Source organism: Rhinatrema bivittatum, chromosome 7, assembly GCF_901001135.1.
Source record: "Rhinatrema bivittatum chromosome 7, aRhiBiv1.1, whole genome shotgun sequence".
NCBI lineage: Eukaryota > Metazoa > Chordata > Amphibia > Gymnophiona > Rhinatrematidae > Rhinatrema > Rhinatrema bivittatum.
In genome coordinates this window covers 190,096,485-190,123,515 of record NC_042621.1, presented here as the reverse complement: position 1 = coordinate 190,123,515, position 27,031 = coordinate 190,096,485, and the positions used below count along the sequence as shown (strand labels likewise).

Genomic DNA, 27,031 nt, shown 5'->3' with positions numbered 1-27,031 from the left:
TAGCGACCTTTACTGCTGTAGGGAGCATCCAGATCCAGTCTCTCAAGGGTTGCTATCTTGCCGCAGTTTGGAGAAGTGGGTGGACCTGGGAACTCCGGACTGGGTGTTAGTGACCATAGATGCCAACCTCAGTGGTTGGGGGGGGGGGGGGGCAGTCTGTCGGGGGCAGACAGCTCAGAGTCGATGGTCACCTGCGGAAGTGGCCTTGTTGATCGATCATTTGGAAACGAGTGGTTCGCAGGGCATTGATGTTTTTCCTTCCTCAGGTCCAGAGGCGAGTGGTGAGAGTATTCTCAGACAATGCAATAATAGTGGCATATATCAACTGCCAGGGTGGGACAAAGAGCTGTGCTTTGGCTCGGGAGATCCAGGAGCTTTTTGTCTGGGCAGCGCAGCATCTGAAGGGGATAGCAGCATTGCATGTGCCTGGAGTGGACAATGTGCAGGCAGACTATCTCAGCAGGCAACAGTTGGACCCAGGGGAATAGGAGTTGTCAGTACAGGCCGTCGACCTTATTTGATCCCACTGGGGCAGTCCCCAGCTGAATCTGATAGTATCATAGAGCAGTGCCAAGGTAGTGTGGTTTTTCAGTCACTGGCGAAAGGTCGAATCCAAGGGAATAGACGCTCTGGTTCTTCTGTGGCTGACAGGGATTCTGCTGAACATCTTTCCTTCATGGCTGTTAATAGGCCCATACATTGTGGCACATAGAGAAGCATCCAGGAAGGGTCATTCTGGTGGAACTGGAGTGGCCACGCTGTCCGTGGTTCGCAGATCCTGTTTATCTCGTGGTAGACAGGCTTCTCGGATTAGTTCTATCTTCTTGGATCAAGCAGATCGCTTTTGTCTCACGGCTTTTAAGAGGAGATGTTTATGTTTAATATGTTTATTGAGTGATCCACAATAACAGCTTACAGTATTCAAAGAACAAGATAACAACTAATGCCACAACCATACAGACATATTAATCCCTGAATTAGAGATTATCATGCAGAGTAATGCCCAGGATCACTATCCTATTTTCTCCCCATAAGAGGCTTTCGCCACCTAGGGCGAGGTGCCCAGGGTCCACTTCCTTCCCCCAACCAATCAGGACCCCACCTTATCCGCACCTAGTACAATTAGCTCCCCATGTTGTTTCCCCCTTCCCCCCCCTCCCGTTCCGTCCCAAAGATCCTTGGCCACATAACCACTACAGTCAGGTTTCATCCAGATGTTACAGTGTAAGTGAGTACCAGACTCCTAGCCCAGTGAGGCAGACTCTGTATATAAGTGTCCCAGGTCCGAAGAAATCTCCCTCGAGCTGTCTTATCCATTCGAGCGGCCAAACTATCATACTGCATCAGACGATGAAGATGTATCCGCCAGGTCCAAAACGAGGGCCCCGTCTGATCTTTCCAGTGAAGAAGGATGACTTTTTTTCCAACTAGTCCAGCTTTTTTTAACAAAATCCTAATGCCCAAGCTTGGTATCAAGTAGTGAGTTACACAATGAAACATCCACAGATAAGGCGACAGAGGCAAACGCACCCCAACCAACCCCTCCAAATATGTCACAATTCGTTGCCAGTACTGTTGCGCCGGAGGGCACGCCCAAAAGACTTGTGCTAATGTTCCCGTCCCAGTTCCACATCTAGGGCATAGATCCATAGGCGTCAGACCGGCCTTAAATGCAATATGAGGCGAGATATACGCCCGATGTAGAAATTTGAAGTGCATCTCACGAAAATACATGTTACCCGTAACCGGTAGAATTCCCCGTATACTTCCCGCAAAAATGCGGGATGTTAGCCCAAAACTCCCATCCTTGTTCCATCGGTCAACCAAAAGGCTATAGGAGTCTGTGGAAATTCTCTTAGCCAGTCCTTTATAATATGTGGATAGGGATGGTTCCTTAAGGGCATCAAATTGCAAGAACCCATTAAACGCTTTAAAGGTCGCCACGTGTTGAGCCGGCTGCCCCAAGGACTTAATATAATGACTCGGTTGTATGTAGCCAAAATAATGGCTGGCAGGGATCCCATATAGTTCTTGCAATGTCGTAAAAGGCATATATCTCCCCTCCTCATCAAACACATGTCCCAAATACTCTACCCCCCTAGACTGCCATGTAAGAAAGTGGGCCATAGTGGAACCAGGTGTAAAATCAGGATTGCCACGTAACGAAAGAAAGTACACACATTGTTGCGGTATCCCTAATAATTTAGTAAGATGTACCCACGCCTTCCATAGCGGAAGTGTCAGGGGGTGCCTGGACAACAAAGGTGATATAGTATTCCCCCGTCCCATCAGGACATGACTTAAAGCCAAGGGTCTGGTAAAAGTTTGTTCCGCCAATATATTAACAAAGGGAGATTTCCCTACCAACCATCCTCGTATTAAACGCAAGTTTGCCGCCACTCCGTAATGTTGAAGGCATGGCACCCCCATCCCCCCCGTCCCCCAAGACTGCCTCAGCCATCTCAAAGAGATTCTGGCCTTATCCCCCCTCCAAATGAAATGACGTAAGAGCTGATCCACCCGACGAAGATCTCTAACTGACAGCAACAGAGGATAATTTTGTAAAACGTACAGCCACTTAGGCAATATTACCATCTTAAATAACGCTATTCTCCCCCTAGTGAAAGTGGCAAATTACGCCATGCAGATAACTTCTCCTGTGTAATCTTTAACGGGGATAATATTGAGAGAATAAATATTATGCAAATCCGTGGTAATATGAACCCCCAAATATTTAAGAGAGCCATTGGCCCATTGTAGAGGAAAGGGTCCCTCCCAGTGTTCCTTGAGTAAGAGGAGATGTTTAAGGTTGAAGGGGTACTCTGTGCCAGTTATTGCCATGTTACTTCAGGCCAGGAGGCCATCCACTTCTATGGCATGTGTCAGGGTGTGGAGAGTTTTTTTTGAGGCCTGGTGTGTGAAGGAGGGCCTGGACCCATTGAGGGTGGATATCTCTCGTATTCTGGCCTTTTTACAGCAGGGCTTGTCTAAGGATCTGGCATAAAACTCCTTGTGTGCAAATGGCGGCCCTAGGGTGCGTCAGAGGTAGGATGCAAGGGAGAATTTTGGTGCATCTGGAGGTGATGCAATCTTTAAAGGGGGTCAAGCATTTACGACCGCCAGTACACAGCATGTGTCTGGCATGGAATTTGAACTTGGTTCTTCGCGTTCTCTGTGGGCCTCCATATGAGCCATTGTAGAGGGCATTGCTGAAGGAAGCTATTTTTTCAGCCTATCTTTGCAAGGGTCGGAAGGTTCCAGAGAGTTGCGAGCCCACACTACTAGGGCGCAGGCAGCTTCCTGGACATAGTGTCAGCTGGTGTCACCACAGGCGATCTGTAGGGCAGCAACGTGGTCTTTGCTATACACTTTCTCCCATCATTACTGGTTGGATGTTCAAGCGCTGGGTGAGTCTGTTTGGCAAGAGTGTGAGAGCAGGTCTGAGAGCAGGTTTGAGGTACAAACTGGAAAGAAAAATTGGTTCTTACCTGCTAGATCAATCCAGAGATCCAGCCCCTTATCTGCGAAAGACCATTCTGATTACATTGCCAGAATCGTAGCAGATTTATTCAGAGCCTATAGGATGACCAGGTTTGTTGATTTCCTTGGTGTTGGATGTGGGGCTCCATTGCTGGTTTTGAAGTTTGCCCTGATAAAGAGGGGGGAAGTTTGAGTTTCAACATAGTTTGGCTTGGGTACAGGTCAATACTGAGGGACTGCAGGTGGCATTTTCAGATATATAGCAGTACCTCAAAGTTTTTTGTTCTGTCTCCATCTGCTGGTAGGGATGCAAAACCCACTTGCTGGACTGACTGATCTGTCATATATTTCAGGAACTAAAATTAGCCAGTGAGAACCAATTTTCCTTTATGTAGTCTCGAGTGAGGTGGAATAGGCAAATAGAGAATGATTATTTACCCTTTCAGATAATGGTAAAACAAGGGGGTCACTCCATGAAAGTAATAAGCAGCAGATTTAAAACAAATCATGGAAAATATTTTTTCACTTAACACACAGTAAAGCTGTAGAATCACTTGCCAGAGGACGTGATCAAGGCAGCTAGCATAGCTGGAGTTTAAAAAAGGGTTAGATAAGTTCCTGGAGGTAAAGTCCAGTGAGCCTAACTTCAGTGCCGGGAAAAATAGTGGAAACTATCCTCAAGATCAAAATTGTAGAGCATATAGAAAGACATGATTTAATGGAACACAGTCAACACGGATTTACCCAAGGGAAGTCTTGCCTAACAAACCTGCTTCATTTTTTTGAAGGGGTTAATAAACATGTGGCTAAAGGTGAACCGGTAGATGTAGTGTATTTGGATTTTCAGAAGGCGTTTGACAAAGTCCCTCATGAGAGGCTTCTATGAAAACTAAAAAGTCATGGGATAGGAGGCGATGTCCTTTTGTGGATTACAAACTGGTTAAAAGACAGGAAACAGAGAGTAGGACTAAATGGTCAATTTTCTCAGTGGAAAATGGTAAACAGTGGAGTGCCTCAGGGATCTGTACTTGGACCGGTGCTTTTCAATATATATATCAATGATCTGGAAAGGAATACGACGAGTGACGTTATCAAATTTGCGGATGATACAAAATTATTCAGAGTAGTTAAATCACAAGCAGACTGATACATTACAGGAGGACCTTGCAAGACTGGAAGATTGGGCATCCAAATGTCCACATTAAATTTCATCTGCCAAGTGCAAGGTGTTGCATATACCATAGGAAAAAATAACCCTTGCTGTAGTTACACAATGTTAGGTTCCATATTAGGAGCTACCACCCAAGAAAGAGATCTAGGCGTCATAGTAGATAATACATTGAAATCGTCGGCTCAGTGTGCTGCAGCAGTCAAAAAAGCAAATAGAATATTAGGAAGGGAATGGTTAATAAAACGGAAAATGTCATAATGCCTCTGTATCGCTCCATGGTGAGACGACACCTTGAATACTGTGTACAATTCTGGTCGCCGTATCTCAAAAAAGATATAGTTGCAATGGAGAAGGTACAGAGAAGGGCAACCAAAATGATAAAAGGGGATGGAACAGCTCCCCTATGAGGAAAGGCTGAAGAGGTTAGGGCTTTTCAGCTTGGAGAAGAGATGGCTGAGGGGGGATATAATAGAGGTCTTTAAGATCATGAGAGGTCTTGAACGAGTAGATGTGACTCTGTTATTTACACTTTCGAATAATAGAAGGACTAGGGGGCATTCCATGAAGTTAGCAAGTAGCACATTTAAGACTAATTGGAGAAAATTCTTTTTCACTCAACGCACAATAAAGCTCTGGAATTTGTTGCCAGAGGATGTGGTTAGTGCAGTTAGTGTAGCTGGGTTCAAAAAAGGTTTGGATAAGTTCTTGGAAGAGAAGTCCATTAACTGCTATTAATCAAGTTTACTTAGGGAATAGCCACTGCTATTAATTGCATCAGTATCATGGGATCTTCTAGGTGTTTGGGTAATTGGCAGGTTCTTGTGGCCTGGTTTGGCCTCTGTTGGAAACAGGATGCTGGGCTTGATGGACCCTTGGTCTGACCCAGCGTGGCAATTTCTTATGTTCTTATGTTCTTAATTATTAGCCAGGTAGACCAATCCCTTATTATTGATAGTGAGCAACATGAAATGGACTTACTTTTTTTTTTAAGATCTTCCGATTACTTGTGATCTAAACTGGCCACTGTCCGAGACTGCTGGGCTCAATGGACCTATGGGTAGGGTGGGATGTTGAGGTAGAGGAGCAGGTGGTGGCCTGGAGCCAGGTCTTTGATTTTAATATCAGACATAGGGGGTGGCCTAGGACCACTATGGGCTGCACCATCTTTTAAATATTTGGGGTGGTGGGGGAATCTGGCCTGTTTGCCTGCTAGTTCTTATTTTTATTTTTATTTTTTGTCTTTTTCCTTAATAGGCTAGATTTAACATATAGCCGATTAGGTTTAAAGTTGTCCAGGTATTCCATGACCAGACTTACCTGGCTAAACTTAGCTGGCCATCACTGATAATCCGTGCTATCTGGCTAAGTTGAAGACCTGCCTCTGGATGCCCCTGTTGTTTTTTTTTATCTGGCTAAATCCCAAACTTCACTGGACACATCCTTTTTGAATATAGACCTCTATGTAGTTGCAATCAACATTCACAAAATGTTACCCACAAAAATGTTAGCCCAGCCAAGAGATTTCATTTTACTCTGGGCTCTGAAAGTTTCCGATAGAACTTTTTACATTTAGAAATAATACTATTCTTCTATGTCTCACATAATTGTCATAGAATACCATTAATAAGAGCAAAATTGATGTGGTATTTTAGTTTCTGACTTTTGTACATTACAGTTACAATAATACCATTCTCCCCCCGATGTCAATAGATTATGAGAATTCTGGGAAATTCCTACATAACTCATTTGAAATTTCAGGAAATTGGAAAACTAATAAAATGTAGGGGAAGGCTCCATACCTTTTATCCTGGTTTCACAAGTTTTGTCTCATTTAATGTTATACAAATATTTAAGCAGGGCCTTATAGTTGAGCCCAATGAGAGAATATATGCTGGTTATCAAGAGTACTGTACTTATATCTCGACTCATCTTGTGGGGTATATCCCTCTTTCTTTAGGGATCAATATCCTTATAAGAGGTTGCAGCTGCGATTGAGCATTTATAAACGAGAGAAAGTCCAACGACTAGGGATGTGAATCGTGTCCTCGATCGTCTTAACGATCGATTTCGGCTGGGAGGGGGAGGGAATCGTATTGTTGCCGTTTGGGGGGGTAAAATATCGTGAAAAATCGTTAAAAATCGAAAAATCGAAAAACCGGCACATTAAAACCCCCTAAAACCCACCCCCGACCCTTTAAATTAAATCCCCCACCCTCCCGAACCCCCCCCAAATAACTTAAATAACCTGCGGGTCCAGCGGCGGTCCGGAACGGCAGCGGTTCGGAACGGACTCCTGCTCTGAATCTTGTCGTCTTCAGCCGGCGCCATTTTCCAAAATGGCGCCGAAAAATGGCGGCGGCCATAGACGAAAAAGATTGGACGGCAGGAGGTCCTTCCGGACCCCCGCTGGACTTTTGGCAAGTCTCGTGGGGGTCAGGAGGCCCCCCACAAGCTGGCCAAAAGTTCCTGGAGGTCCAGCGGGGGTCAGGGAGCGATTTCCCGCCGCGAATCGTTTTTGTATGGAAAATGGCGCCGGCAGGAGATCGACTGCAGGAGGTCGTTCAGCGAGGCGCCGGAACCCTCGCTGAACGACCTCCTGCAGTCGATCTCCTGCCGGCGCCATTTTCCGTACGAAAACGATTCGCGGCGGGAAATCGCTCCCTGACCCCCGCTGGACCTCCAGGAACTTTTGGCCAGCTTGTGGGGGGCCTCCTGACCCCCACGAGACTTGCCAAAAGTCCAGCGGGGGTCCGGAAGGACCTCCTGCCGTCCAATCTTTTTCGTCTATGGCCGCCGCCATTTTTCGGCGCCATTTTGGAAAATGGCGCCGGCTGAAGACGACAAGATTCAGAGCAGGAGCCCGTTCCGGACCGCTGCCGTTCCGGACCGCCGCTGGACCCGCAGGTTATTTAAGTTATTTGGGGGGGGTTCGGGAGGGTGGGGGATTTAATTTAAAGGGTCGGGGGTGGGTTTTAGGGGGTTTTAGTGTGCCGGCTCACGATTCTAACGATTTATAACGATAAATCGTTAGAATCTGTATTGTATTGTGTTCCATAACGGTTTAAGACGATATTAAAATTATCGGACGATAATTTTAATTGTCCTAAAACGATTCACATCCCTACCAACGACCAGTCTCCTCTAGTGAATAAACATCTGGTACGCAGCTAAATGGGTTGGGTAAAAGGACTGAGTCGGGTCCATAGTGAACATTTTTGTCTTTCTTCACAGAACTATTAAAGCTGAGAAATCAGTTGGCATTTTACACCATACATGGTATAAAGAAAACTGGTGGTGGGACTAGGCAGACACAGCTGTCTACTTTACCGGCTGTCATTAATGACAGCCAGGCCTGCAAATATTGTTCCCAAATGCGCAACTGTGCACTCTATAGCAGGTAAGAAAGTTTGGGTTTATTATTGTTTGTCTTGCATTCAGATTTACAGTCCTAGGATTTCAGAAGCAGGCGGACATTCATCTTAAAGTGTGTGGTCTTGAAAGTAAGACCTTATGCAGATGTGAAGGTCCTCTGTCTGAGGGTCAGGTTTCCTGTTGGCAACACAGATTTTGCTTCCTCTGGTAGTTCTTCCCCTCCCCCCCACCCCTAGGTCCCACAGGCTTACTTCCTCCTGTTAGTGCCACATTGCAGAACCTGGTTGAGTATTTCAGTAGTCCTGGAAAATATAGTTCTTGGCCTTCAATACAGCATCTGCCACCCTTCGCTGAATGTCTCTGGGGGAAGAAAATATTCCTGCATATCTTTGTATACAGTCCCTCAGGCTTCAATACCATGCCTGTTGCCCTACTAGACCCTTGACTCAGGGAAAAAAAGGTCCTTCAGTCCGAAAAGAAGCCTTGCAGCAAACCTTTAGACACAGCCACTCAGGCTGTAGAATATGCCCTGTTGAACTTCGGCTCAAAATGAGGAAACAAACTCTTAAGGTCTCCATAGATCGATTTTTCTAGCACACAGCACTACTTCCTGGCAACTGCACAGCTTGTCAGTCCTCCTGGTCCTTCATAATGCTTCCTTCCCCATTGCTTAACAAAGTCATTTCCCCCCTGAAGCAACACAACTGTGGCCTTTTTTTTTTTTTTTAATGCAGATTTAATTGAATTACAAGAAGAAAAGCTTTTTTGAAAAAAGGAATGAGTTAATCACAAATTTGAAGTTAAAATTAATATAGGAAATAATAAAATGTCTTACATCCTTTAAAGTCCACAAAGAGAGATCCTTTACACAATTACAGGAAATTACTGAAGAAAATAAAGAAAAAGCAGTAAAAATTGCAGAGTTTACAATGATAAAGGACCCTTGCCTGCTAAATGGGATCAGATGGAGGAATTCCAACGCTAGCTACTTGCTGAACCACTTTATCATTAACAAATAAAGACAATTGGGATGGCAAATAATAGAAATATGAATTGTCCTCAAATTTTTACTAGATATTTATTTACAGGGAAATTTTGACAAAAAATAAACCCCAATTTGAAGCACTCTGGGTCTCATTAAGAGAAACTGCTGCCTTTTCTTTTGAGTTTCTCTAGACACATCAGGATATATCCTGACATTTAACTGGAGAAAAGATTCAGAGCGATGTTTAAAGTATAACCTTAGTACCCAGTCTTGGTCAGGCTCTAAGACAAACGATATGCTACTATCTGAAGTTTCCAACCATTCAGAAACATTTATATTTCTAGGTATTAAAGGTTCCATTTCTTGCAAACCCACTTGAACTTCATTTCCCTTTTGAATGGAGACAGGTAAAAGGATTTAGATAAAGCAGGTTTCGCTTGTCCTGGAACTTTGAGAATATTCACAAGATATTTCTTGAACATATCTTTAGCTGGTTACGTGTGGTAATTTAGGAAAATTTATGAAACAAACATTTTTCCCCCCAAGAGATATTTTCCAGATTTTCAACTTTATTTTTCAAAAGTTGGTTCCCTTTCGTTAAAAGTTAGTGTGAAACTCTCTTTGAATTTCCATTTTAGCTTTTTCATTCTTTTACTCAAGAGAAACATTTGTGGCTTCCAAATTTGATATTCTTTCCCCATTTGCATTTACTTTCATAATTAGTAGGGGATTTAATTGTGAGGAAAATAAAATCCCCAAATTTTCAATTGCTTCCCATATAGTTTCCAATGTAAAATGCTTTGGTCTTACCAGGAAGGGTCAAGAGGCAAACTGAGACTCTACCATAGGGGTAGAAATCAGTACCTAATCCCTCATAATTTATTCCTCTTCCTTGCATTTCTGTACATACATGTCTTCATATTTTTTAATCTGTTTTCTAGATCCCTTTATCAAATCAAGTGATAGTGTCATCTGCAAAAAGTGAAGTTCCCTCCAAGCTTCTCTGTAAGGTCTCTTAGAGAGACAAATAGACCTAGCTTCAGGAATCACCTTTTGGCACTCTGCTAGTCGTCCTTCTTTCCTCTGAGTGAACTCAATTTATCACCACCCTCCTCTGTCTATTGTTCAGGAATTTTCTAATCTAGTCTCCTCCCTGCTCCCACCTCGTCCTCCAGTCTTCTGAAACTATGGCTGTATCCAATGAGTTAGTGAACCGATTTCTCAGTGAAACTAACAGCATCTCCTAGAGCTTTTTTTTTTCCTATTCTGTATATTGGAAAGAAATATTAGTAAATCAGGTCCTTGCAATGTATCCCATCTAGCTACATTGCCTTTACTTTGTTTTTAGGCACTGTTGAAGGAATATACCAACAACTCCCTCATTCTTCCTTAAAGAGCCCAGTTCAGGTTTCTAATCTAGTCATCCTTAAGGCAAAATGCTGCAAAGGATTCTAGAAAGCTTGGGGAGGCCCCAGGGAGCTGGTGTAAGACCTTTTGGTGTGTTTGTATGGAGTATTTTTACCTGACAATTGTACCTGCGCAAGGTGAACCATTATTTTGTTTCTGTAAGTGTGAAGCACTGTAAATAAACACTTGCATGAGAATTGGACTAGTTTTGACACGCAAGCGTTTTGGACACTTATCTGTAGTGTCTATTTTTCTAGGCCATACAGAGGTGTTTTTCTGCTTCATGTTATTGTAGTAAGTGTGTGTCTGGTTGGATGATTGTCTCTGTGTGTGGTATGGAATATGTTTGGCAGAAGACATTACTGATTGAGTTGATTTTCCAAGTGGGCATAATGTTCAGTTTTCCTAGCGTGTAGCAGATGGACTCAGGACCAATGGGTATAGTGTACTCCTGATAGCAGTTGGAGACGGATCAGATTTCATTCTGACATCAGCCCTAGTACATATACCCCTGCAGGAAGTGCAGCTCTTCAGTATTTTCCGTCTCCATAGCAGTTAGGGACTCTATGCACAGAGTTAAGAGTAATTTTACCAAAGAAAACCAAAATAAAAAGAAATCTTACCTCTATAGACGAGCCCCATTGGGTCCCTCCCCCAGTTGAGAATTCCTGAGGTGATTTCAGAGATCCCTTGGAGGTAAGCCTCGGGCTGGCGGCCGACCCTCGGCGGGGACCTAGCCTCTGACATCGGGTGAGGCTGAGAGGCAGCGGGTGCAACTTCGAGCGTGGCGGTGAAGTTATTTTCCCTCTCCCCCCACAACCGGAGACCGCCCGGGAATGAGACCGGGAAGCGCCAAGACAAGGTAAGGTAGAAATCTATTTAAGTCTCCGGTCTCTGAAGCTCGAGGAGTTGCACAGGTCACCAGCCGGGACCAGTGCCACCGGGTTGATCTGCCCTAGCAGGGCTAGATCCCAGTTAGATCCGAGGGTCCTCCCACGTGGAGACCCTCCGAGGTGGTCGCCAAATTGTCCACGTGGTCACAGTCATCATTTTGATCTGTTCGCCGCCCTGTCTGCCGTCCCGATCCATGCGCACAGCGTCGTGCGCCCAAGTACCGTGTGCACAAGGACGCACATAGCCACGTGTTTACTGTGCCGGGCGCAAAACTTCGATCTGTGCGCACAACAGCGTGCACCAAATCTACACGCACAACTTTGACGCATCGGAGCACATAACTGTATTTTACGCGCACAAGCCATGGCACCACCGGAAAAGAAACTCAAAGCTCAGGGCCTTTGTCCAGCAAGACACATTAGAGCTGCACAGCATGAGGAGGCCATAGCCCTGTGTATACTGTGCGAGGAGGCCCTAGGGGATCCAGCCCATGGCACCGGCTGGGGAGGGCCGGGTTCCAGACTTTCGAACAGTATGCCGGACCTAGCATCTCCCAGCAGGACCCTCCCTCAAACGGGGCTCCACAGGAACATGGCACCTCTGAATTTAGACCCAGCATCTATCTCCTGGGTGGAATTCTTCAAAGGTCTGCATATCTTCGTCCACATGCAACCGAGCCTCCGATAACACGGCCACAAGCTCCACCAGAGGACCTCAACATCCCAGGATCCTCTATGCCCAGGGATGGACCAGAAGCCCCACCTTCAGGGACACTGACAACTCTGATAAGGATTCAGAACCCCTGGAGGAAGGGGAACTCCGTCCGGAGACAGAGCCCCACTGAACCATGAGATGCTTCTTCACCAAGGACGAGCTTCCAGACCTGGTCACACACACAGCTTGAAGGAGCTTGCTATCCCGGGCACAAGTGCCTCGGGGGAACCTAAGACGAAGCCCCTACTAGAGGGACTCAGTCAGACCTCCCGTCATTTCCCACTATTACAAGCCGTCCAGCAGCTAATCGACCTGGAATAGGATGCCCCAGAGACTGCATTCAAGGGGGGCGTGCTCTGGCAGCCATGTACCCTCTGGACCCAGCTGCCAAAGATCTCCTGGCGTGTCCGAAAGTGGATGCCATGGTCTGCGCGGTTTTGAAGCGCACTACTATCCCAGTGAAGGGAGGAGCAGCACTCAAGGATGCTCAAGACAGATGCCTGGAATCCATCCTCAAACAGTCCTTTGACGTCTCCGCTATATCTCTACAGATCGTGGCCTGTTGTGCCGTGGTGACACGCGACTGCTTATCACAGACCAGGAACAACACTCCTGGGGAAGCCCGGGAACCAGCAGTATCATTCCTCACGGATGCCGCTTCTGACTTGGTGCGCACCGCAGCTAGAGGAGTGACATCAGCTGTGGCAACCAGAAGACATCTCTGGCTCCTAAGCTGGTCGGCAGATGCATCTTCCAAAACGAGACTCACAAGGATGCCTTTCAAGGGAACCCTCCTGTTCGGAAGCGAACTAGAGAAACTAGCCAACAAAAGGGGCGAATCCCCATTGCCGTGGCTACCTGAGGACAGGAATAAGAGAAACCAGTGACCTTCCCCTGAACTTCCAGGGGCAGAGGATCACAGCGCTTCAACCCAATCAGAAGCACATATAAAGCGGCCCGCCCTGCAGGCCAGAGCCAGTTCTTTCGGAACAAGCACAACAAAAGGGGAGCCAGTTCGGGCCCAGGCCCTAGCCGCAGCCGACCTGTCCAAAGGAAGAAGCCATAGGGGGAAGACCTGCCCTATTCTACCAAAGATGGGTCAAGATAACTTCGGACAAGTGGGTCCTAACCATCATTCGAGAGGGATATTACCTGGATTTTCCACCACCTCCCTCCGGACAGGTTTGTGGAATCCCCCCTGCAGTGGAAGCTGCACTGACCAGATTGCTAACCTTAGAGGCTGTAACACCGGTGCCCGCACAACAAATAAATACTGGGCATTATTTCATCTATTTTATCGTTCCCAAGAAAGAAGGAACGTTCAGGTCCATCCTGGACCTCAAGTCGGTCAACCGTCACCTGAAGATTCCTCGCTTCTGCATGGAAACCCTACTCTCGGTAATAAGGGCAATACAACCGGGAGAGTTCCTTACATCCCTGGACCTGTCGGAAGTCTACCTACACATTCCAATCCATCAAGAGTATCAGCATTTTCTATGCTTCACGATCCTGGACCGTCACTACCAGTTCCGGGCACTACCATTCGGGTTAGCCACAGCACCCCGGACATTCACCAAGATCATGGTGGTAGTGTCAGCAACACTGAGGAAGGAAGGAATCCTCGTACACCCTTATCTAGACGATAGGCTAATCAGGGCGAAATCCCCAGAGGAAAGCCACCAGGCGACCAACAGAATCAAAACTTTACTGGAGAGCCTCGGGTGGGTGGTCAACACAAACAAGAGCAGTCTGCAGCCCTCCCAATCTCTATAATACTTGGGAGTCCGGTTCGACACCAAACAAGACAAGGTCATCCTGACACAGATAAGGAGATCAAAACTGATGACCCTGTTGCGAGCCCTAATGAGCGAGGTTCGTCCCACGGCATGGGACTACCTCCAAGTCCTCTGCCTCATGGCATCCACACTGGAAGTAGTGCTATGGGCAAGAGCTCACATGAGACCCTTACAGCGCTCACTACTATCGCGATGGAATCCACTGTCCCAGAACTACACCGTATGTCTTCAGCTCCCGGACAAAGTTCGGACCCAACTACGATGGTGGCTACAAGAAGGCCATGTGAGCCAGGGAGTGAGACTACCCTCACCATCCTGGATCCTGCTCACTACAGACGCCAGCCTATGAGGATGGGGGAGCACACTGCCAGGAGCTAACTGCCCAGGGGCAATGGAACAAAGAAGAGTGGGGGTGGAACATCAATCGCCTAGAGGCCCGGGCAGTCAGACTAGCCTGCCTACGGTTCGGTCACAGACTCAGAGACAAGTCAGTCAAAGTTATTTATTTATTTAATTCTTTTATATACTGACCTTTATGACATGAGTCATATCAAATCGGTTTACAATGAACCAAGGGGATAACATACATTAACAACTGTTTAACAATAGGAATTTAACAGGAGTCAGAAAGTTACATTTAACAAGGTGTATCAAAAACTTGGAAGCAGGAAGGAAGACAAGGAAGGGAAGGGAGAGAATAACCATTTTGTATAAATAAATAACCATTTTGTGTAGAATAAAGCAGGGTTAGCTACGTGTCTAGCGAGGAAGTAAATTAAAAAGGTTTTTAAAGTCGGACCAGTTATAGGAAAGCTTGGCGGAAAAGCCACGTTTTAAGTTTTTTCCGGAATGTTTGTAAGCAGGGTTCCAATCTGAGGTCCGGTGGAATAGAGTTCCAGAGGGTGGGTCCTGCTATCGAGAATGCTTGTTCTTTGGTGGCTGTGTATCGAGATGCTTTGGAAGGGGGGATGTGTAATGATCCTTTGTACAATTCTCTAATCGGTCTGGTGGAGGTGTGGAGTCTGAGTGGAATCTGGAGGTCAAGCTGGAGATGTTTGTGAATAGCTTTGTGGATTATGGTGAGGGATTTGTATAAAATTCTATGGTTTATTGGGAGCCAGTGTAGGTTCTGTAGCACGGGTGTAATGTGGTCTCCACGATTGGTGTTGGCCAAGACTCTGGCTGCCGCGTTCTGTAACATCTGTAGTGGATTAGTGGTTAAACGAGGAAGCCCTAGGAGGAATGTGTTACAATAGTCAATCTTGGCAAACAGCGTGGTTTGGAGGACTGTCCTGAAATCGTAAGGGTAGAGGAGGGGTTTAAGCCTTTTTAGAACTTGAAGTTTGTAAAAGTAGTCTTTAGTTGTATTGTTGATGGCTTTCTTTAGATTCATCCGGTTGTCGAGGATCACTCCGAGGTCTCTTACTTGTGTGATTTGAGTAGTAAGAGGGAGTTGAGGTGAGGTCAGAGGAGATGATCAGTATTTCCGACTTGGCTGCATTAAGGACTAGGTTCAAGCTGTTAAGGAGGTGGTTGATAGATTGGATGCAGTTTTCCCAGAATATGAGTGTTTTTGAGAGTGAGTCTTTTTTGGGGATGAGAATCTGTACGTCGTCTGCGTAGAGATAATGAGTTAATTTTAGGTTTGTTAGTAACTGACAGAGGGGAAGGAGGTATATGTTGAAGAGGGTGGGGGGATAAGGAGGATCCCTGGGGAACTCCTAACGTTGAGTTGAAGCTGGTTGATTCTTTATTGTTTATTTTTACCTTGAAACTTCTATTGCTTAGGAAGTAAGGAATTGAACCATCTGTGTACAGATCCTGAAAGTCCGATGTCGGCAAGGCGGTTTAGCAGAATGGAGTGGTTCACCATATCAAAAGCAGCTGAGATGTCAAGTAAAACTAAAAGGAATGACTGCCCTTTGTCCATGCCCATGATGATGTGATCTGTGAGTGAAAGGAGGAGGGTTTCCGTGCTATAGGATTTGCGGAACCCATATTGCGATGGATGGAGAATTTTGTGATGATCTAGGTAGTCTGAAAGTTGAATGTTGACCAGTTTCTCTGTGATTTTAGCAATAAAAGGGAGGTTGGAAATAGGGTGGAAATTGGAGGGATCCTGTGTATCAAGGTTGGGTTTCTTCAGTAGGGGTTTGAGAGAAGTAATGTCAGACAACGCCACAACAGTGGCCTATATCAACCGTCAGGGAGGAACAAGAAGCTACAGGTGGCTCTGGAAATAGACCCCCTAATGTCATGGGCGGAAGCGAACCTTCAAGAGATCTCGGCTGTCCACATCATGGGGAAAGACAACGTTGCTGCGGATTACCTCAGCAGAGAAAGTCTAGACCCAGGAGAATGGAAGTTGTCGACCACAGCATTCCAATTGATTCCATTTTCCCATGTATTATTATGTTTTTGTTCTATGTAAAGGCTCCTGCCTAATTCGTTTCAAGTTAATTGTAAACTGATACGATGTGCAAACGGCTATCGGTATATAAAAAACTCTAAATAAAACTCTCTAAACCGTTGGGGAACACCAACCATGGATCTCCTGGCAAACCGGTCCAATGCCCAAGTACCCAGCTTCTTCAACCGGAGGCAGGAACCCCAGTCCCAGGGAATCGATACCCTGGTACAGACCTGGCCACAGGAGACTCTGTTATACGGCTTCCCACCGTGGCCCCTATTGGACGCAATCATCCACAAGATAGAACACCACAGGGGACCAGTACTTCTAGTGGCCCCGGACTGGCCAGGAAGACCGTGGTACGCAGACATGTGAAGGCTGCTGACAGGGAGCCCCCTCCCGCTACCTCCACACAGAGACCTGCTCCAACAAGGACTAATCCTCCACGAGGATCTAGCTCGATTCTCTTTCGGTCTGGCCATTGAGAGGACTCGCCTGAGGAAGAGCGGATACTCGGGGGCAGTAATGGACACCCTACTCCGAGCACACAAGTTCTCCACATCCCTAACATACGTAATGATTTGGAGAGTATTCAAAGCCTGGTGTGAGGACTGCAACATCGTTCCACGCTCAGTCAAAATCCCTGTGATTTTGGAATTCCTGCAGAACGGTCTACAGAAGGAATTGTTTTAACTCCATCAAGGTACAAGTGGCCGCATTGTCATGCTACGGAGCCTAGAGCGAGAGCAGCAGCATAGCCTCTCACCCGGACGTCTCCCGCTTTCTGAAAGGAGTCAAGCAGATCCGACCACCCCTAAAGTGGCCGGTGCCTCTTTGGAACCTCAACCTGGTCCTAGATTTCTTAGCAGGAGCTTCCTTCAGACCTCTTCGCTGCCTGTCTCTCAGACTATTAACATTGAAGACAGCCTTCCTGGTGGCAGTCTGTTCAGCCCGTCGTATCTCCGAGCTACAAGCACTGTCCTGCCGGGAGCCATTCCTCAGACTCACCCCGGGAACCATCCAGTTACGCACAGTTCCCTCATTCCTCCCCAAAGTGGTATCTCACTTCCAACTCAACCAAACCATCTCGCTATCATCGCTAGATGAGCATAAGAATTCGGAAGAGTCTCACAGCCTATGCCATCTCAACGTCGGCAGACTCCTAGTCCGAAAACTGGAAAGGTCGGAATCCGTACGAAAGACGGACCATCTATTTGTCCTTCACAGCAGGAAGAAGCAAGAGGAAGCGACCTCGCGAGCAACCATAGCCTGCTGGATCAAAGAAGTCATCAAGGCAGCCTACGTAGAAGCAGGCAAGCCACCGCCTTTACAAGTCAAGGCCCATTCTACTAGAGCCCAAGCAGTGTCCTGGGCGGAAACCAAGATGCTGTCACCCGCTGAGATCTGCTGGGCGGTGACATGGTCCTCCATCCACACCTTCTCCAGGTTTTACCGCCTGGATGTTCAGGCTCGGGAGGATGCAGCATTTGCAAGGGCAGTACTAAGTGGGGGGCAGCCTTCCACCCGGTTCGGGAGTAGCTTTTATACATCCCATTGGTCCTGAGTCCATCTGCTTCATGCTAGGAAATGGAGAAATTACTTACCTGATAATTTCGTTTTCCTTAGTGTAGACAGATGGACTCAGCATCCCACCCACGGCTGCCATTACTCATGGAATTCTCGGGTGACATCCCTGAGAGCGAGTGATTCACGGGTAAGCCATGCTTTCCTTCAGCTAGGACACCCATCCTACCGGGTGTCCTCGTTTCTTGGTTGAGGGCACTGGCGGTCTCCAACTATAACCAATTCAACTGGTTCAAATTAATTAAGTTAACCATGTTATAAAGTTAATCAAGTTATTCAAATTATTCAGTCATACATATATCCACAATGCTTTTCGAGGAGAAAAGAGCTGCACTTCCTGCAGGGATATATGTTCTAGGGGTGATGTCAGCTTGAAATCTGATCCGTCTCCAACTGCTATCAGGAGTACGCTATACCCATTGGTCCTGAGTCCATCTGTCTACACTAAGGAAAATGAAATTATCAGGTAAGTAATTTCTCCATTGATTTGCCTAGACTTTTTGTGATGGTATTTGCAACTCTAGTAAACAGTTTAAAAAAAATACAAAAACAAATTGTTCTAGTCAAGCCTCATTGTGTTCCTGGACTATTCCTGAGACCGCAACAGGCCTGAATATGCTACACATGGTGTCAATTCGGGGATTTTTTTTTTTTTTTTTTGCTTAAGTGGGAAGCACAAACAGAAGTTTAAAAAAAAAACCCCAAAAACCCCCCCCAAAAATCTACAGCCTCCCAGAAGAAAAACTCCTTGCAGAGGTTTTTTGCTCTCACTTTGAAAGTGGTATTCTTGGTGGCTATTTGTTCAGCTAGAAAGGTCTCGGAGATTCAAGCCTCCTCGTGTAGGGAGCCATTCTTATGGATGTCAGATTTGTGAGACTCCTTGAGGATGGTCCTGTCTTTTCTGCCTAAGGTGCTTTCAGCTTTCCATTTGAGTCAATCTGTGGAATTTCCGGTTTTCTAAAATCTGGAGTTGGGTATTCCTCATGCCAAAGACTTAAGGTGTTTGTATGTCCGGCGTGCTTTGTTGCGATACCTGGAGGTGACCAGCGGTTTTAGGGTGTCTGATCACCTTTTTGTGCTGTGGAGTGGTGCAAAGAAGAGTCAAAAAGCTTCAAAAGCCACGATTGCCCTTTGGTTGAAAGAGGCTATATGGCCAAATGATGGATGGACAGATTGCATTTAGTACTTCGTACAGGTCATAATAATGGAGTAATGAAGTACATTTGGGATCCAATAATGAAAATGACTATGCTGCTTCATTGCTGCTGTGTCTGATACAGTGGGAATTGGTCTGGGAATTGATTTGCAGCACTATGGGCATAGTGCTCTCCTTAATTCCACTACTGGGCTTTCAAACTTGTCTATTCCATTTTACAGCTTTTTATATTGCCAGTAGAATCTTTCCACTTCTGAATGTCTAAAAATGGTTTGTTACTTTCACCTGTAGGAATTGTATGTCATACATTTTCTCTACAAAGTATTTTTTATTGCTCTTAGAATTCTGCTAAAAATACAGCTGGCATAGCACGATTTCCCTGAGAGCTTTGTGGTGTTACTCTGATTGCATTGCGTGAAAGAGGAAAATAGGGACACAAACACAGCTTTTCTCAGACTAAGGAATCGGTAAGGCCCAAGACAGTGTTCTTCAGAGATCTGGGATGTTTGTTTTATGCAGAGAAATCTTCCATGAAATAATGGACTTATCTGAGTTCCCTTAACTGATGCTAACTGAATCTAGCTACTGACTGCAAGTTTAACACAGTTTGTGCATAGAAGTAAAACAAAATTGATTGGTCTGTATAGGAGGAAAAAGGACATTAGGCATGGGAGCATAGAGCTAACTAGTTTGCAGATTTAGTCATGAAAATAAGTGAAAGATGACATTATATCATGTACTTGGTTGTGGAAAATGATGATGATGTTTTCCTGTATTACAGAGCAGTAGAAAAAGACCTCAATGCCTTTCTGCCCCCTGATATGATGCCTTTCATAGAGAAGCACATCCAGCACTTGAAACCGTCACACTTACAGTATTTTGGCCTCTGGTGTCTCATGTGTTCTTTGGAAGCACAATGCAAGGAGGAGAAGATGGGCTATAGACGTATCTGGATGACACCTGCTTCAGAGAGGTGGAGTTAATTTTTGTTGTTTTGTTTAATTTGGAAGCCATCCTAACATGCTTGGATTTAGTAGGTTTGGTGCCAGAAGGAACGGTTGCTATATAGGCACTGTGCACTACCACCCTGCTCCCTTTGCCATGGTAAAGGACTGAAACATGGCACTGTACCACCACACCCTATTTAACCTCATTGGGGAATGCTAGACCCTGGGACTGCCTTTGCTTCAGGAAATTTTTTCTCTAGTCAGATCTTGCCACTTTTGTCATAGGCTAGTTTTGAGCAGCTTATACCCTTATTTTATTTCTATAGTAATGGTAGAGCCTACAAAGCCAAGTGTACCAATGTCAGTTCCTGGATAAAGCACATTATTTCCTATAAGATGGACAATATTTTCCATATGAACAAAAATATAACCTGTTTGCACATCTTTGAAGCTTTGTATGATTGAGAGGAATCTCTTATTTGGTGAGCCTTGTACAGCCTTAAGGTGCAAGTTGTAGAATTTGGCTGCAGGTGGTTCCCAGGCAGAGACAACTTAATTCATACTTTTTTTTTTTGTGTATTTTTATCAAATATCTCCCTTTTGCTAATTAGGGTTTATGTAGCAGCTCTGGATCAGGTGATCGCTTTTCAGGGTTTCCAGTACCATGACCTTCAATTTAATTTTGAAACAGGAATTGAAACGTGATTTAGATGAAACCAAGAGAAGTTCTAGATCTATAGCCTTGGGTCTCATTCTCTTCGAGTTAATCCATACAGGTATGCAATCTGCCAGGTGCTTGAAAATTTGGCACTACTAAAAATCAGCGTGAGACTGTCTGCACAGATTAGTGCAGAAAGTATAGAGGCTAAAATTTGGGGAAAACTGCCACCATTTTGTTTGCTAAACTGAACTTTTGCAACAATAATTCACTTTTACTGTTATGAATAAAAAAAAAGTGGATTTTAGTTTCACTTAATTATGGCTTCCTTCTGTACCTTCTCTCTCCCCCTTCCCCAACCCAGGAATTCTGCAGGATTAATTATGATTCTTTCTATATTTTAGGGAGCGAAATGGCAATTCAGTTGGAAATCTGATTAGGACTGGAAAGGTAGAAACCATTTCTGAAGGGCAGTATCTACACCACTTCCAGCATACCCACGGCGCCATGCCTGCAACAAACCTCATGCTGGGAGATCGTGTGCTTGTAAGTGGACAAGAGAAGGAGCTACTGGCTTTGTCCTGTGGATATGTGACAGAGGTCACCATGACGAAAATCTCTTGTTGGTTGGACAGGTAAAACCGTTTTACATTTTAACTTTTAAGTTTTGCTTTTTACAATAATGCGTGTGTGTGTGTTTGTTTATTTAAAACTTTTCTATACTGTCGTTTAGTAGTGCACCATCACAACGGTTTACAGTTAGGCACAAATATGTGGTTTCTATGTGTGATTGAATATAGGTACAAAGGCAAATTGTAAATACAAATACTTCAAGATTTTTAATCTGTCAAGTCAGAATATTAAAAGCATCATAGAAACAAAGAAATGTGACAGTAGAAAAAAAAACATATGGCCTTTCGAGTCTGCTTATCCACCCAGCTAATTTAGCTTTATAATTCCTATCACAGTCTCATAGATCCCCTGTGTTTATCCCATGTTTTCTTGAAATCAGATACTGCTTTTGTCTCCACCACCTCTGGGAGGCTGTTCTATGCATCCACTACCCTATCTGTAAAGAAATATTTCCTGACTCTACTATGACCCCTTGTTCTAGAGCCTCCTTTCTGTTGAAAGAGGCTCACCTTCTTGCATGGAAACCTTGGAGGTATTTAAATCTTATTTCCCCCCCCCCCCCCCCTCTCTCTCTCCTTTCCTCTAGGGGTATACATGTTTAGATCTTTGTCTGTCCCATATATTTAGAACAGAGGTGGTGAACTCTGGTCCTCGAGAGCCACAAACTGATCTGGTTTTCAAGATATGCACAATGAATATGCATGAGAGAGATTTGCAGACACAGATTTGCATACAATAGAGGCAAACTCATGCATATTCATTGTGCATATCCTGAAAACCTGAACTGTGGCTCTCATAGACTGGAGTTGGCCACCATTGACCATTTCAGTAGCCACCTTCTGGACCAACTCCAACTGGTTTATATTCTTTTGAAGGTGCAGTCTCTAGAATTGTACACAGTATTCCAAATGAGTCTCACCCAGGATTTATACAGAGGCAATATCACCTCCCTTTTTCTGCTGACCATTCCTCTGCCTATGCAGCCAAGCATCTTTCTGGTTTTTGCCATTGCTTTCTTTTCCTATTTGGCCATATTAAGATCATCGGATACAATCACTCCCAGATCTTGCTCTTTTTTCGTGCTTTCACTCCAATACTGTACCTCTCTTGGGGTTTTGCACCCTAAATGCATATTTCTGCATTTTTTTAAGCATTAAATCTTAGCTGCCAGACCCTAGAATAATTTGAGGGCGATGAAGCAGTGCAATAGCAGAAGGCATTCTGTACCACTATTCCTGTTCTTGTTTAAAGTATCAATACAAAAATATCCAAGAATTTGAAGGAAATCAAACTTGTCTGTGAGACAGCTCTGTCTCACAGATCTTACAGGCTAGTGGCCTTCCACATTGCGGGGAAGGAGAACACTCAAGCAGACTTCCTGAGTCGTCAGCATCTAGACCCCGGAGAGCGGGAGTTGTCCAGAGAAGTGATGGATTTGATCGTGCACAAGTGAAGGGTCCCTCACTTAGGCCTGATGGCTACTCTGAGCAATGCAAAGTCCCCCAGATTCTTCAGCCACAGAAGGGAGCACTGCTCGGAAGGAGTGGATGCACTGGTCCTACCCTGGCCTCATGACTTCTTCCTTTACATGTTCCCACCTTGGCCTCTGGTGGGAAAGTTACTCAGAAGAATAGAATTCCACAGGGGTCGGTCATCCTCATGGCGTCGGAGTGGCCTCGGAGACCGTGGTTCGTGGATCTGGTGAACATCACTACGGACGGTCCTCTCCGCCTCTGCCATCTGCCAAACCTGCTCCGACAGGGTCCAATATTTTTCGATCAGGTGGATCACTTTTGTCTAGTGGTCTGGCTTTTGAGGGCGGCGACTAAGGAAGAAGGGTTATATGGAGGAGGTTATCTCCCCTCTGTTGCGGGCTCGTAAGACTTCTATCTCTCTGGCTTATATTCGGGTATGGAGAGTGTTTGAGACTGTGATCTGAGTCCGGAGTTCTGGCACGTAAGGCTTTGGTGTCCCAGTTTCTTTCCTTCCTGAAGAATTGTCTCTCCAAAGGTTTGTCTTTCACTTATTTGCGGGTACAGTTTTTGGCGCTCTGTTCCCTCCTTGGCCGGGTTGATGATTACGCGTTGGCGACCCATTCGGATGTCATTCGGTTCCTCAGAGGGGCTAAGCACTTGAACCCGCCTGTCCGGGCTACTTGTCTGTCATGGAGCCTTAACTTGATTCTCTGCAAGGTGCCCTTCAAAATCCTTCGGAAAGCCACACTTAAGGATCTGATCCTTAAGACTGTCTTTCTGGTCTCTATTTGCTCAGCCAGGAGAGTGTCCGAGCTCCAAGCCCCGTCTTGTAGGGAGCCTTTCCTTCGCTTTTCTGATTCAGGTGTTTCCCTCAAAGCAGACCCATCCTTCCTGCCAAAGGTTGTGTCCTCCTTTCATGAAAATCAGTTAGTGGAGTGCCCTGCCTTTTCTCCAGAGGACATTGCGAACACGCCTGGCGCGGATCTACGACGCCTTGATGTGAAGAGGGTCCTACTGCAATATTTGCAGTTGATGAATGATTTTCTAGTCTCTGATCATCTTTGTCTTATGGAGCGGGCTGAGTAAGGGGAATAAGGCTTCTAAAACTACTATTGCTCGCTGGCTAAAAAAGGCGATTGCGTCGGCATATATTTGTCGGGGCCGATCGGTTCCAGAGGGCTTAAAAGCTCATGCTTTATGTTCTCAGGCTACCTCTTGGGCGGAGAGACAGTCAGTCTCGCTGCAAGAAATCTGCAGAGCAGCTACTTGGAAATCCCTACATACCTTTGCATATCATCTCCTCGATGTTCAGGCGCCAGTCTTTGGCTCTTTCGGCAGACAGGTACTTCGAACGGATCTGTCTCTGTCCCACCCTGTTTAGGGAAGCTTTGGTACATCCCACTGTCTGGACTGATCCGGGAACGTACAGGGAAAGGAAAATTTGGTTCTTACCTGCTAATTTTCATTCCTGTAGTACCACGGATCAGTCCAGACTCCCGCCCTGACTACATCTACATTGCTACATCCGCTCGGAGTTTCTCTTTCACAGGTTCTTTTTGGGATTCTCTACTTCCTATTTGAGCTTTAAGACACTGGAAGTTCATCCGAATTGTAAGGCACCAGAGGTATCTGCTATATATATATATTGATAGCTGTGTAAGAGCATTTTTCATACGTTTGAATTTCTTGTTTCATTTTGATAGTTAACAGTTGTTTACTTGATCTTATCCTGGTTCTCTATGCTATTTTGGCTGCTTTGATATCTATTATACTGAAGGGATGCAGGGTGAGCACTGTCCTGATATATGATACCTTTTCAGTTTTTCTCTGTCTCCCTTTGTGGACAGGAGGCTTAACCCACTGTCTGGACTGATCCGTGGTACTACAGGAACGAAAATTAGCAGGTAAGAACCAATTTTCCTATATACATTGATGATGCTGACATATTTGCCCTATATAAAATCATTGAAAAAGTCATCCACACACTACTCACTGACCACCTAGAAGAAAACATCCTGCTACCCGCTCAATTTGGCTTCAGAAAACAACCGAACACTGAAACCCTTCTACTAGCAATGAACGACTTAGTACTCAAAGGTTTTGAAAGAGGCCAGAGCTACCTGCTAATCCTACTTGACCTTTCTGCAGCCTTCGATACAGTAAATCATTCCATCATGATTAACCGTCTATCCGAAATTGCAGCTAAAGAAACAACCCTACAATGGTTCTCCTCTTACCTATCTCAAAGATCCTACCAAGTACTACTCAATGATTCCATCTCAAAGAAAATCAGTCTAAACACGGGAGTTCCCCAGGGATCCGCTCTGTCAGCGACGCTCTTTAACATCTATCTGCTTCCATTATGCCACTTCCTATCAAATCTCAATCTGACACACTTCATCTATGCTGATGATATTCAAATATTAATTCCAATTTAAAAAATCGCTAGAAGAAACTTACAAATTAACAGAAACTTACCTAAACAATATAAAGGAAATACTAACCAACTTAAAACTCATCCTCAACTTCGACAAGACTGAAATGATTTTATTAGACAGAAAAAACAACTCTCCTCAAATACCACCACTCAACCTAATGAACCAAAGTTCAGTTACATCTCCAATCAACCATGCCCGCAACCTCGGAGTAATAATCGACAGAAAACTTTCTTTTAAAAACCATATCACAACAAAAATCAAAGACGGATATCATAAACTACTTACTCTCTGTCATTTAAAACCTTTTCTTTCCAATAACGACTTCAGAACAGTTCTTCAATTACTAATTTTCTCCAACATAGATTACTGTAACTCACTCCTTTTCAACCTACCTCTAAATAGCATTCGCCCACTACAGATCCTACAGAACGCAGCTGCAAGAATCCTCACTGGATCCAAAAAGCACGACCACATCACCCCAATACTTATCTCACTACACTGGCTACCAATAATATTCAGAATTGAATACAAAGTACTATCCATCCTCCATAAAATTATATATGAAAAACAAGAAAATTGGCTAAGCTCATCTATAAAACTACATACCCCAAATAGAAACCTCAGATCAGCAAACAAGGGACTTCTAAAAACACCTCCTACGCATTCCAATCAACTCATCTCAACCCAAAAGAGTAATTTCTCTAGGTAGCCCAAAACTCTGGAACTCCCTACCAACTGAACTCAGAACTCAAGAAAACCTAAAAACATGGTTGTTCAACAAAGCATACCAACTCACCCAATGAACAACACAACAACTTCACCCTCCACTCCAACCTGAAGATTAAATGAATAAATGAACTTATCACAACTATGGACTATAACTATGAAATTAAACATAAACCAGAACAGTAATTAACATTTGTTTCCCCTATGTTTAACAGTTTGAACCTTTTTGAAACTCTGTTTATCCCTTAACATGTAACCGTCATATTTTGTAAACCGTTATGATGGATTTATAATGATGAATTCGAATGACGGTATATAAAACCCAATAAATAAATATACAATAAAGATGTTTTGAACTGTAAAGAACATTTAGACTTTTATTGTCCTTCCTCTTGGATATTTTCTCATTGATTACTGCTGTTTTGGACTTTTTGCCTTCGCTATGTCTTTGCCTAAAGCAATAATACCCCATATGTTCGCTGTAATGTTCATAGTTGGCCAGTTCTTGTAACATCAGTTCTAAATCTAAAGACTTCAATAATATGCCCAGTATTTTTGTACATTAGTTACTCATGGTCTTGTTTAATTAGGATGCTAAAGTATCTGTTTGTTTTTTAATGATTTACTGCAATTTTACTTAATATATCAAAGCAGTTTACAGTTTGTCCTGAACAGGCTGCTTCCTCTACCTTTTGGACAAATTACAGCAAGGGATGACCACTTCTGACGAGTGTCACTATTCTCAGGCAGCACACTTCTCTTCTAATTCCTATACTATGATCATTTCAAAGTGTGGGCTGGCTGAGCTAATTTTTACAATGTACAATATTAGCACAACTGGTCCATAAGGTTTGAAAATGCTCACAGTGCATTAAAGAGTGAGTAGGTTGAAGGTGGGTGGGAGGCTGGAGGTTTTCTTCAGCCCTCTTCCCCCATAGAAGGCAGGATGACAGGATTTGTTGGAGGTGGAATCAATCCATCCCTACCCCAATAGGAAATATTTCTCTATTGACAAGCAGCCATGAATTAGCCATAACACTTGGGTAATGTTGTCAGATGGCACAAACACAGACCCAACTCTGAGTTCAGTAAAGATTTTTTTTTGTATTTAAACGGTTTTTATTAGGAACCATAAAAAAAAAAGCAATACAAGGTATGAAGCATAATACAGGGTGAGCAAAGTGA

General features: G+C 44.6%; 1 protein-coding gene across 1 annotated transcript in view; it reads left to right on the top strand.

The window, feature by feature from the left end:
- Positions 1-27,031, top strand: part of DNA2 (DNA replication helicase/nuclease 2) — a 159,042-nt gene that overhangs the window by 66,353 nt on the left and 65,658 nt on the right. Inside the window, 3 exon segments of the mRNA XM_029609674.1 lie at positions 7,883-8,048; positions 19,751-19,942; positions 20,979-21,209. Of these exon segments, the coding sequence (XP_029465534.1) occupies positions 7,883-8,048; positions 19,751-19,942; positions 20,979-21,209 (589 nt within the window).